Source organism: Littorina saxatilis, unplaced genomic scaffold (genome assembly GCF_037325665.1).
Source record: "Littorina saxatilis isolate snail1 unplaced genomic scaffold, US_GU_Lsax_2.0 scaffold_312, whole genome shotgun sequence".
NCBI lineage: Eukaryota > Metazoa > Mollusca > Gastropoda > Littorinimorpha > Littorinidae > Littorina > Littorina saxatilis.
In genome coordinates, this window is record NW_027128202.1 from 1 (window position 1) to 13,849 (window position 13,849).

General features: G+C 42.9%; 1 protein-coding gene across 1 annotated transcript in view; it reads right to left on the bottom strand.

Annotated features, from left to right (window-relative positions):
- Nucleotides 1-7,771: 7,771 nt before the first annotated feature.
- LOC138956570 (tolloid-like protein 1) overlaps nt 7,772-13,849 on the bottom strand; it is a gene marked incomplete at its 3' end in the record, with an annotated part of 43,539 nt that continues 37,461 nt past the window's right edge. The window contains 3 exon segments of the mRNA XM_070327896.1: nt 7,772-7,886; nt 9,345-9,540; nt 12,257-12,402. Coding sequence (XP_070183997.1) covers nt 7,772-7,886; nt 9,345-9,540; nt 12,257-12,402 — 457 coding nt within the window.

The window sequence follows — 13,849 nt, forward strand, 5'->3', positions numbered from 1 at the left end:
TCTTTCCTATTCTCTCTCTGTTTTGTTCTCCTTTCTCTGAAAGATTTGTTTTAAACAAACACGTAGGAAAGAAATCTGCAGAGCTGTTGCAATTGTGTCTTTTATCTCTATCTCTTTCTTTGTTTTTGTTTCGGTTTTTTACTGTATGCCTATCTGTCTGTCTGTCTGTCTGTCTGTCTATCTGTTGTCTGTCTGTCTGTCTATCTCGCAGGTTACTGTCCGTCCGTCTGACCGTCTGTCTGTCCGTCTGTTTGTCCGTCGCTCTCACTCTGTTTCTGTCTTTCTTCTTACTTATTTAAATTACCCCTCAAACTCTCTCACTCTCTCTCTCTCTCTCTCTCTCTCTCTCTCTCTCTCTCTCTCTCCTCTCTCTCTCTCTCTCTCTCTCTCTCCCTCCGGCAGCACATATTTTTCGCTCCAGCAATTTACTTGAAAAAGTGAACAAAATGCCTGTCGTTGGAAGCTACCTTGACAGGCCTGCCAGCTGACCACTACGTCAAGTACTGGAAAGTCACAGTCACACTTTAACTGCTCAGCACAGAGAACCAACAGGCCGCCATTTGCAGAGCTAGTCTACGCAACGTAAAAAAACAAGTCGCGTAAGGCGAAAATACAATATTTAGTCAAGTAGCTGTCGAGCAAGACCGTATACTCGTAGCATCGTCACTCCACCGCCCGTGGCAAAGGCAGTGCACGTGGAATTGACAAGAAGAGCGGGGTATTCGTTGCGCAGAGAAGGATAGCACGCTTTCTGTACCTCTCTTCGTTTTAACTTTTCTGAGCGTGTTTTTAATCCAAACATATCATATCTATATATTTTGGAATCAGGAACCGACAAGGAATAAGATGAAGTGTTTTTAAATTGATTTCGAAAAAAAAATTTTGATAATAATTTTATATATTAATTTTAAGAGCTTGTTTTAATCCGAATATAACATATTTATATGTTTTTGGAATCAGCAAATGATGGAGAATAAGATAAACGTAAATTTGGATCGTTTTATAAATTTTTATTTTTTTTTACAATTTTCAGATTTTTAATGACCAAAGTCATTAATTAATTTTTAAGCCACCACGCTGAAATGCAATACCAAACCCCGGCTTCGTCGAAGAGTACTTTGACCAAATTTCAACCAATTTGGTTGAAAAATGAGGGCGTGACAGTGCCGCCTCAACTTTCACGAAAAGCCGGATATGACGTCATCAAAGACATTTATCAAAAAAATGAAAAAAACGTTCGGGGATTTCATACCAGGAACTCTCATGTCAAATTTCATAAAGATCGGTCCAGTAGTTTAGTCTGAATCGCTCTACACACACACACAGACACACGCACATACACCACGACCCTCGTTTCGATTCCCCCTCGATGTTAAAATATTTAGTCAAAACTTGACTAAATATAAAAAACCAAAACCTTCGCAGCTCAGACGTGACAGACAATGATCCCAACAATTTAACAGCAAAGAGGTATGCGTTTCTTCTGTTGATACAGCTGATCGATCATCTGCGAAATCATGCCAGCACAACATCAGGCATAATTCACACAAACACGTACGACAAAGTTCACGACGTTAGGAACAAACAGAAAATGAGACTACACGCCAGCGAACGCATTGACAGTGAGGCAAGCTGTGTTGTGAACATTGAAGCACGTGAATCACGGAGCCACATTCCATCCAAGGTGACGGAACCTGCCTTGCAGCAATCCATTGACTCCACGTGCGTGGCCCCTGGCAGTGACAAGGACAGGTATTTTACGTCAGAGAGTGATACAGAGGAACCTGTGGAAAAGCAGTTGACTAAAGCTGAAAACGATGCTTTAGAAAGGGAGTACAGTCTAGGGGAAGTAAAAGCACTTGCTTTAGAAATTACTACGAACCCCAGAACACGAAAGAAAGTGAAAGGTGTGCAAAACAAAACAAAGAACAATTCTTTGATTAGACTGGTGTACAATGCTTGTAAAATCAGATCACTTCATGTTCACCTACGATTGTACCAAAGCTGAAACACTGAACTGGACGTTATTCAGGGACAAAGCAGACATGAGTTATGATGAATCAGAACGACTGGCATTTATTGAGGAGACTGCAGATGTGCGACGAACACTGTACCATGTTGAGATAAATCATATCGCCAAGGATTTGCATGCACTGGTTACACTTCTCAGAGCCTACCTTCAGACTTGAACTTTGATCGCTGTTGTATCACATTTACGTATCATTACATGCTGTTTCTCTTGCCAAACTTGTAAAGCACTACTACTATATTTTGCAGCTGATACTGGTAAAACGTTAATACACTATGATTGTATTAAAACATTATTGTACACAATGCACTGGGAACATTTTCAAACATAATGTGGTTAACTTCTATTTCACCTCAATGAGCGACGGCGGGATGAAAAAAATAGTATTTTAGCATTTCTTATTCTGTTACAGTGTTAAGATAAAGATCAATTCAATCCAATTCAATTTAATTCAATTCAATTCAATGCAATTCTCTCTCCCTCATTCTCATTCTCATAAATCAGACTCAAACCATCCGTTGTCAGGGTCGTGAATGCTGCTGACTGGATTGGAGATACTCTTAAGTCGCCACTACTTCTATTATGCAGCTGATACTGGTAAAATGTTAATACACTATGATTGTATTGAAACATTATTGTACATAATGCACTGGGAACATTTTCAAACATAATGTGGTTAACTTCTATTTTACCTCAATGGGCGAGGGCGGCATGAAAAAAAGAGCATTTTAGCATTTGCTATTCTGTTACAGTGTTAAATCATTGTATGCGTGTGTGTGCAAGTGAGTGTGCGAGCGCGTGTGAGTAATGTTGGTAGTTTAGCATTGGTTTTTTCCCCTTTTATTGTTACATGTTTGTCTACCATAATTTACAATTATTATTTTGACATTATTTCAAACCTGTTATATTAAAATCGTCCGCCAAATTTAATTTGCTTTTAAGAGTACGCTTATAAGCCTAGCTTGTTGTGCTCCATGTTTCTAATTTCATGTATGCGGCAATAGTTCCAACGAAATTTATTGAATAAAAACTTGTTTTTAAACCAAGATAAAGATCAATTCAATTCAATTTGATACAATTCTCTCTCCCTCATTCTCATTCTCATAAATCAGACTCAAACCATCCGTTGTCAGGGTCGTGAATGCTACTGACTGGACTGGAGATACTATTATGTCGCCTAGCGCCATGTAACTGATAAAACCATTCATAGCACAGCGCAGAGTAGCCTATAGCTCTGCGTTAGCTCTGCGGTTTTGGACGTCCCCATTTCACTGCTGTACAGCAAACATCGCCCCCAAATACCTGTGTCTGTGTGTCACCGACTTAGTTGCTCTGCAGAGTGTGTGTGTGTAATGCTGCTTTGCTCTGCTGAGTTTGTGTGTTATACCGCTTTGCTCTGCTGAGTGTGTGTGTGTGTTTGTGTTAATTACGGTCTGTCTGTCTGTATATTCTTTTGTGTGTCCGTCTGTCACTCAAGGGTAAGGGGGGGGGGGGGGGGTCCTTAACCTCTCCTTTGTTGTCTCGGTCTGTCTCTCTGTCTCTGTCTACCTAGCCTGTCTCTGTCGCTCTTTCTGACTCTCTCCCTCTCAGCGGAGATCAAAGCCAATGAAAAACACACATCTCGGAAGCAGTTTTAGCTTGTGCCTCCAAATGACTGCTGTACAACAACCAGACCCCATCTGACTGCTGTTTGGGAAACAGTCCCCAATTCACTGTTGTACACCATTTACGTATCATTACATGCTGTTTCTCTTTCGAAACTTGTAAAGCACTACTTCTATTTTGCAGCTGATACTGGTAAAATGTTAATACACTATGATTGTATTGAAACATTATTGTACATAAAGCACTGGGAACATTTTCAAACATAATGTGGTTAACTTCTATTTCAACTCAATGGGCGAGGGCGGGATGAAAAAAACTACATTTTAGCATTTCTTGTTCTGTTACAGTGTTAAAGAGAAAGATAAATTTAATTCAATTTAATTCAATTCAATTTAATACAATTCTCTCTCCCTCATTCTCATTCTCATAAATCAGACTCAAACCATCCGTTGTCAGGGTCGTGAATGCTACTGACTGGATTGGAAATACTCTTATGTCGCCTAGCGCCATATGTAACTGATGAAACCATTCATAGCACAGCGCAGAGCGATAGCTCTGCCGTAGCTCTGCGGCTTTTTGGACGTCCCCATTTCACTGCTGTACAGCAAACATCGTCCCCAAATACCTGTGTCTGTGTGTCACCGACTTAGTTGCTCTGCAGAGTGTGTGTGTGTAATACTGCCTTGCTCTGCTGAGTTTGTGTGTTATACCGCTTTGCTCTGCTGAGTGTGTGTGTTTGTGTTAATTACTGTCTGTCTGTATATTCTTTTGTCTGCCCGTCTGTCACTCAAGGGTAAACCGGCACGGTTAGCCTAGTGGTAAGGCGTCCGCCCCGTGATCGGGAGGTCGTGGGTTCGAACCTCGGCCGGTGTCACGATTTCATCTTTCGCCTGTGTACATATTTCCCCCTCGATATTTACTCGAGACTGAAATGTTGTTTCCTGGTATAAAATTAAGAAGGGAAATTATTTATGGACGAAAAGCATGTCAGTTTCTTGCATGTGAAAAAAATTGGTTGTGAAATTAAATAGATTTCACTCCCAAAATCGAATTCTTCGAAAACGTGTACCGAGTGGTTACGTCCCTTGAGTAAGAAGGGAAACATTTTAGGATGAATCAAATTTCTAAGTTAAATAAAATAATTGGTTGGACAAATTTGGCCCCATGAATGTAAGGTACACAAGGTCGCTCATCAGTACTATCGAAGGGTGGTTTTTTTGTTCAGTGTAGAGTTTATACTAGATCAACGAGGCCGAAAATCGAAATATCAACACGGCGAAAGATGAAAACGTCACACCGGGTCATACCTAAGACTTTAAAATTGGCAATCTAGTGGCTGATCCACATCCCATTTTGGTGCAATCCCATTTTGCCGCCGTCCCATTTTTTGCCCCATCCCATTTTCGCGACATTTCACAAGCCAAGCGTCATTTTATAAAATTTATAATTTTGGATGATTAATGAGATGAGGATGATTGTATAATGATGATGCTTTGGATTTCCAATTTGGATTGAGACAGGGCATTTTACTAACATGTCATAACAATAGCGCGACATCCCATTTTGACACCATATCCCATTTGGCCGCCATGCCGTTTCACCGTATTCCATTTATCCCCCATTCCATTGTCGCGACATTTCACAAGCCAAGCGTCATTTTACTACAGTGTCATAACAATAGCGCGTCATCCCATTTTGACACCATCCCATTTGGCCGCCATCACATTTTTTATTTATTCTTCTTGCCAAGCCTCACTATACTACTATACTGCGTTATTCAACTAGGAAGACATTCCGTTTACGCCAAATTCCATTTTTGCCACAATCCAAAATGCCGCGAAATAGAGATGGCGGCAAAATGGGATGACGGCAAAACGGCATGGCGACAAAATGGAATGTGGCGCTAGTGGTTTGACACGGTGGTAAAATGACACATGGCCTATGAAATGTCGCAAAAATGGGATGGGGGTAAAATGGGATAACGGCGAAACGGGATTGCGCCAAAATGGGAAGTGGAGCTAATGGTACCTGACATGGTGGTAAAATGACACTTGGCCTGTAAAATGTCTCAAAAATGGGATGGGGCGAAATGGGCTAACGGCGAAACGGGATTGCGCCAAAATGGGATGTGGAGCTATTGGTACATGATATGGTGGTAAAATGACACTTGGCCTGAGAAATGTCGCCAAAATGGGATGGGGGCGAATTGGGATAACGGCGAAACAGGACTAATAGATCCCTTGACTTGGGGTAGTGCGACTCTGTCACTGCTAGCTTTCCACTCGGAGGAAGCGACCGGAATTTCCCAACGATGGGACATCCTAGTAATGAATTTTTTTGTTTTTTAATTCTTAAAATTAACAGAGTCGCGCTACCCCAAAAGTCAAGGAAATTCGTGTTTGTCCCTTGACTTTGGAGATGACAAGAAAATATCGGGCGCAAAAACGTGATTTGTAAAATTTTTCACAACATATGTCGCCTAGCGCCATGTATGTGATGAAACCATTCATATAGCTCTGCGGGAGCTCTGCACTTTTGGACGTCCCCATTTCACTGCTGTACAGCAAACATCGTCCCCAAATACCTGTTTGTTTCTAAAAAATCACGCTGGAGGTTGCATTTTATGTAATAACCTCCTGAAATGAGTTTTGACACTTTAGAATGGCATTTAACGCTTATTGAAGTTTTAAGAAACTTTCTAACACCTAAAACATTCATAGCACCGATGAGGTAATTGTAGCTCTGCACTTTGTGGCCACATACGTCCCCATTTCACTGCCGTACAGCAAACATCGTCCCCAAATAACTGTTTTTCTAAAAATCCCGCTGGAGGTTGCATTTTATGTAATAACATCCTGAAATGAGTTTTCACACTTTAAAATGGCATTTAACGCTCATTGAAGTTTTAAGAAACTTTCTAACACGTAAAACAAAAGAGACCCCAAATGCCTGTGTTTTGAGCAAGATGGCATTTTGATACACAGCCGACCCCAAATGACTGCAAAACCACCTATGTGTGTGTGTGTGTGTGTGTGTGTGTGTGTGTGTGTGTGTGTGTGTGTGTGTGTGTGAGAGAGAGAGAGACGTTCATAAGAATTGATTCATCTTCGCGAAGTCGACTTCACAATGGTCGCTGCACAAAGCTTTGGCACGGAATTGTCGGTAAAAAGACTTTTCCAAGTCAACGTCGGGCTCTATAAAGGAAGGCCATTGTGGGACGAAAGCAAAAAACTGAATGAAGTGTTGCTCACGTTGTGCCCCTCCAGGTCAAAGTGCGTGAAGTTGATGGTGATCTTGTACTGGTCCCGGGCCACGATCTGCCACACGCAGTTCTTGTTGGGGGGATACAGGTCGGGGAACGACGGACTTTGCAGTATGCCCTCCTCCTCGTCAATGTAGCCACCGCAGGCGTCTGAAACACGACGAGCATGTAGAATAATTTTACTTTGATTAAAACTATTTAGTAGATAGTATGACAGGAAAGTATCACTGAAACACAAAGCTCACCATTGACACCAGTGCTGCCCATGTTACTCACCTTCGCATCGCTTGTCGTCGGAGTGAAGCTCGTATACAATGCAACACTCACACTTGTGAATTAAGCCCCGTAATGAAGCAGAAAATATATCAATGACACGAGTGCTGCTCAAGCTACTCGCTTTCGCATTGCTTGCCGTCCGAGTGAAACTCGTATCCGTTGCTACATCCACACTTGTCAATAAAGCCACGAAATGCGACAGAAAATGTATCACCAGGAGAACTCATGCTATTCACCTTCGCATCGCTTGCCGTCGGAATGAAGACACTTGTGAATGGAGGCAGAAAATGTGACAGAAAATGTAACACTGACACCAGTGCTGCTCATGGTACTCACCTTCGCACCGCTTGCCGTCGGAGTGAAGCTCGTAGCCAATGCGACACTCACACTTGTCAATAAAGCCACGAAATGCGACACTCATACAGAGGGAATAAAGCCACGAAATGCGACACTCATACAGAGGGAATAAAGCCACGAAATGCGACACTCATACAGAGGGAATAAAGCCACGAAATGCGACACTCATACAGAGGGAATAAAGCCACGAAATGCGACAGAAAATGTATCACCAGGAGAACTCAGGGTACTCACCTTCGCACCGCTTGCCGTCGGAGTGAAGCTCGTAGCCAATGCGACACTCACACTTGTAGCTGCCCAGCGTGTTGTCACAGATGTGGTCACACCCGTGTGTCGGCAACGAACACTCGTCAAATTCTGTCAAACGGAAATGACATTGAAAACAATTCCAAAAACAAAGAGACTGCCAATGTTCCAAAATTCAGAATACAAAAACAAAGAGACTGCCAACGTTCCAAAATTCAGAATACAAACACAAGAAAGGTAGGCTAGGTTGTTGGAACGTTTGTTATTGACAAAACAATACATTCACAGATATTTCGACCCAACGGTCTTTTAAGTGAACAGACAAATATTCACACAAAACTTATCTTGAAAACTGATTCTAACAAGATAAGTTTTGTGTGAATATTTGTTTGTCTGTTCACTTCAAAGACCGTTCGGTCGATATATTTGTGAATGTATTGTTTTGTCAATAACAAACGTTCCAACAACCTACCTTTCTTGTTTTTTGACATTGAAAACAATTAAGTTATTTCTCTCACAATTCTGTTTGGAATTATGGTACCTTATGTTTTTCGCTATGTATTATTCGGAAGAAAAGAATGCCTATAATTTGTGCGTTTTTTTTTAAACTATCTTTTTTCTTTCTTTTAAATTGCTTCACATCAAATCTTCAATAAAAAGTGCAAGGCATACTTTCTTTTTTTTCTTCAGAGAAACAATATCTTGACTACACACAAAATATTGTCTAACTTATTATATTACGTCAAAACCGCTCCCATGCTTCACGCGGCGGGAGCGTTTAAACAGAGCTACCCCACCCCTTTACTTCTCTTCTTTTGTCTTATTTCTGCCTTACCAGTCCTTTAACCTATATTTCCTTCCAAGAAAACTCTCCCTACTATTCCCTGCAGTTTTCCAATTCTTTTCTTGTTGTCTTATTTCTACCTGACTGGATCCATCACCTTTATTTCACTTACCAAAAGTCTTCTTTTCCACATCCTTATTTCTCTGCACCCCGCATGTCGTAAGAGGCGACTAACGGATTCTGTTTCTCCTTTTACCCTTGTTAAGTGGTTCTTGTATAGAATATAGTCAATGTTTGTAAAGATTTTAGTCAAGCAGTATGTAAGAAATGTTTTGTCCTTTGTATTGGAAACTTGCATTCTCCCAGTAAGGTCATATATCATTGTACTACGTTGCAAGCCCCTGGAGCAAATTTTTGATTAGTGCTTTTGTGAACAAGAAACACTTAACAAGTGGCTCTATCCCGTCTCCCCCCTTTCCCCTATCCCATCTCCCCCCTTTCCCTCGTCGCGATATAACCTTCGTGGTTGAAAACGACGTTAAACACCAAATAAAGTAAAAGTAACGTCAAAACCGATGAGTCCACAACGAAACAAAACCAATAAAAAAATGTCATCTTGAAAACAAATATTTTTTTTGCTCTAAATCAATCACAGTGGAAATCGAACCAGCTAATGGCCGTATCAGATTAACCCCACGTTAGGTTCATCGTCACACCAAATGAAACATAACATTTCAGTAAGTGATCATGTTGCGGGTCACTGTTTGTTTGTTTTTTGTTCGTACCTTTTACGAATTTGGCAGCAAACCCGGCTTTCTGCACGGATCCATCGGAGACGAATTTGACGTAAAGTTTATTCCCAGTGGATTCGATGTCGTCTGGTATTTTGTAGCCACAGTATTTACCAATCAGAGGCGACGTTTCGTCACTTCCGTCTCTCACTTCCAAGTAGTCGTAAACACAGTTGTCGTGATTTTCTATCTGTAAGAAGAAAACAAGAAGCAAATATGAGTTTTTGTTTCTATTCATTTAAAGAAGGTTAAATATCCCACACAAAGAGCCATAGAGGTAGACGCAGACACAAAAAGACGGTTACACAGGTTCATTTAAAAGGACTGGGAAAAGCCAAAGAGAAAGACACCCACAGTCGGACAGACTGACAGACATGTTTTATATCAAAAGACTGGAGTGAGCCATAAAGGCAGGCTCATCATAATTATTAAAAGACTGGAGTGAGCCATAAAGGCAGGCTCATCATAAGACAGACAGATAGGCATGTTTCATAATTATCAAAAGACTGGAGCGAGCCATAAAGGCAGGCTCATACCACCATAACACAGACAGATAGGCATGTTTCACATCAACAGAGTGGAGAGGACCATACAGGCAGGCTCATACCACCATAACACAGACAGATAGGCATGTTTCACATCAACAGAGTGGAGCGAGCCATAAAGGCAGGCTCATACCACCATAACACAGACAGATAGGCATGTTTCACATCAACAGAGTGGAGAGGACCATACAGGCAGGCTCATACTACCATAACACAGACAGATAGGCATGTTTCACATCAACAGAGTGGAGCGAGCCATAAAGGCAGGCTCATACCACCATAACACAGACAGATAGGCATGTTTCACATCAACAGAGTGGAGCGAGCCATAAAGGCAGGCTCATACCACCATAACACAGACAGATAGGCATGTTTCACATCAACAGAGTGGAGAGGACCATACAGGTATAAGCATACAGAAACATACTGACAAGCAAGCAAGCAGACAGACAGACAGACAGGCAGCCGACAGACAGACACACCGCCATGTTTCACCTCCAAAGACTGGACCATGAAAGTAGGCACTAACAGACAGACAGACACACCGCCATGTTTCACCTCCAAAGACTGGACCATGAAAGTAGGCACTAACAGACAGACAGACACACCGCCATGTTTCACCTCCAAAGACTGGACCATGAAAGTAGGCACTAACAGACAGACAGACACACCGCCATGTTTCACCTCCAAAGACTGGACCATGAAAGTAGGCACTAACAGACAGACAGACACACCGCCATGTTTCACCTCCAAAGACTGGACCATGAAAGTAGGCACTAACAGACAGACAGACACACCGCCATGTTTCACCTCCAAAGATTGGACCATGAAAGTAGGCACTAACAGACAGACAGACACACCGCCATGTTTCACCTCCAAAGACTGGACCATGAAAGTAGGCACTAACAGACAGACAGACACACCGCCATGTTTCACCTCCAAAGACTGGACCATGAAAGTAGGCACTAACAGACAGACAGACACACCGCCATGTTTCACCTCCAAAGACTGGACCATGAAAGTAGCCACTAACAGACAGACAGACACACCGCCATGTTTCACCTCCAAAGACTGGACCATGAAAGTAGGCACTAACAGACAGACAGACACACCGCCATGTTTCACCTCCAAAGACTGGACCATGAAAGTAGCCACTAACAGACAGACAGACACACCGCCATGTTTCACCTCCAAAGACTGGACCATGAAAGTAGGCACTAACAGACAGACAGACACACCGCCATGTTTCACCTCCAAAGACTGGACCATGAAAGTAGGCACTAACAGACAGACAGACACACCGCCATGTTTCACCTCCAAAGACTGGACCATGAAAGTAGGCACTAACAGACAGACAGACACACCGCCATGTTTCACCTCCAAAGACTGGACCATGAAAGTAGCCACTAACAGACAGACAGACACACCGCCATGTTTCACCTCCAAAGATTGGACCATGAAAGTAGGCACTAACAGACAGACAGACACACCGCCATGTTTCACCTCCAAAGACTGGACCATGAAAGTAGGCACTAACAGACAGACAGACACACCGCCATGTTTCACCTCCAAAGACTGGACCATGAAAGTAGGCACTAACAGACAGACAGACACACCGCCATGTTTCACCTCCAAAGACTGGACCATGAAAGTAGCCACTAACAGACAGACAGACACACCGCCATGTTTCACCTCCAAAGACTGTGATTGGTTTTATGTGTTTGGTTGGTCTCTTCTTTTGGTAGTGCAATAGCGTTAATTATGGATTGTTGTTATCATCATTTGCATGGGGACTTGTCTGTTAGTCCAAACAGTGATATGGTTATTGTGATATTCTTGGCTGCACTTTAACATGGAATGTATGTATGTATGTATGTATGTATGTATGTATGTATGTATGTATGTATATATGTAGGTATGTATGTAGGTATGTATGTAGGTATGTATGCATGTGTGTTGGTGTGTCGGTGTGTCAAGTGTGCAAGTAAAAAGGGTATTGTAGTTGTACATGTATATATTACTTTAGATATTTTTTTGTTATCATGGGTTTTATGAATTTTCTTCTCTTATTCTTTTATAATTATTAATTAATGACCTATATGTGCTGATGACCAATTTAATTTCCTTTGTTGGATCAATAAAATGTTATGAGTTATGAAAGTAGGCAGCCGACAGACAGACAGACACACCGCCATGTTTCACCTCCAAAGACTGGACCATGAAAGTAGGCACTAACAGACAGACAGACACACCGCCATGTTTCACCTCCAAAGACTGGACCATGAAAGTAGCCACTAACAGACAGACAGACATACGGACAGACAGTTAGACAGACATACATACAGACAGACAGTGTCTCACCTCAAAAGACTGAAACTTGAGCGCTACAGAGTAGCCTTCGTCTGTTGTGATTTTCCAAATGCACTCTTTGTTTGGCCTGTAGTCGTCAGGGTAGTTCGGACTGGTCAAAAACCCTTGGTCTTTGCTAATTTCGCCACCACATATAGCTGCAACAAAAGTAGACTATCTAATTTGTAAAGTGTATACAAGCAGATAAAGACATGTTGGCTTACTAGGTGTCAGTGTGGAGAGAGAGAGAGAGGGGGGGGAGATAGGGAGCGGGAGAAAGAGGCGGAGAAAGCGGACGAGCGACAGGAAAAGATAGGTGGGACAGACAGTGAGAGACAGAGAGACAGACAGACAGACAGACAGGCAAACAGAGAGAGGGATAGAGAGGGAGACACTGGGAGAGAGAGGGGGCGAGGAAAAGAGAGAGGAACATGGAGAGGAAGAGATTTGTTTGTTTGTTTGTTTGCTTAACGCCCAGCCGACCACGAAGGGCCATATCAGGGCGGTGCTGCTTTGACATTTAACGTGCGCCACACACAAGACAGAAGTCGCAGCACAGGCTTCATGTCTCACCCAGTCACATTATTCTGACACCGGACCAACCAGTCCTAGCACTAACCCCATAATGCCAGACGCCAGGCGGAGCAGCCACTAGATTGCCAATTTTAAAGTCTTAGGTATGACCCGGCCGGGGTTCGAACCCACGACCTCCCGATCACAGAGCGGACGCCTTACCACTAGGCCAACCGTGCCGGTCCGAGAGAGGAAGAGAGAGAGGAGTGGGCTGACAGACAGAGAGACAGGCAAACAGAGAGAGGGATAGAGAGGGAGACACTGGGAGAGAGGCGGGCTGTGGAGGGGGGGGGGGGGGGGGGGGGGCGAGAAAAAGAGAGAGGAAAAAGGAGAGGAAGAGAGAGAGGAGTGGCCTGACAGACAGATAGACAGGCAAACAAGTCAAGTCAAGTCAAGTCAAGTATTTTATTGTTTTGGGCCCAGAGGGCTTTGAAACAAAGATATAACTTTAACAAAAAAAAAGGTAACAAATCAGACAGTTAATATATGTATATATAGAGATAGGGATATAGAGGGAGACACTGGGAAAGAGGGGGAAGAGAGAGGAAAATGGAGAGGAAGAGAGAGAGGAGTGGGCTGACAGACAGAGAGACAGGCAAACAGAGAGAGGGATAGAGAGGGAGACACTGGGAGAGAGAGGGGGCGAGGAAAAGAGAGAGGAACATGGAGAGGAAGAGAGAGAGGAGTGGGCTGACAGACAGAGAGACAGGCAAACAGAGAGAGGGATAGAGAGGGAGACACTGGGAAAGAGGGGGAAGAGAGAGGGAAAAGGAGAGGAAGAGAGAGAGAGAGAAGTGGGCTGACAGACAGACAGGCTGACAAACCGATGCATAGATGGGTATATCAACAAATCTCAATCTCTCTGACCGAACGGTTGTGGCCATGTTTAGTTGAACTCGAACAGAACACTTCGTACGCTCACTACGTATTTCACGTGCAATATCTAAAACCTTGAGATCACTGTCCTCAGTGATGCGAGAACTATGTAGCTGCAGGTGCAAGGAAAAGACTCAGGGGTTGTTTGGAGAGACA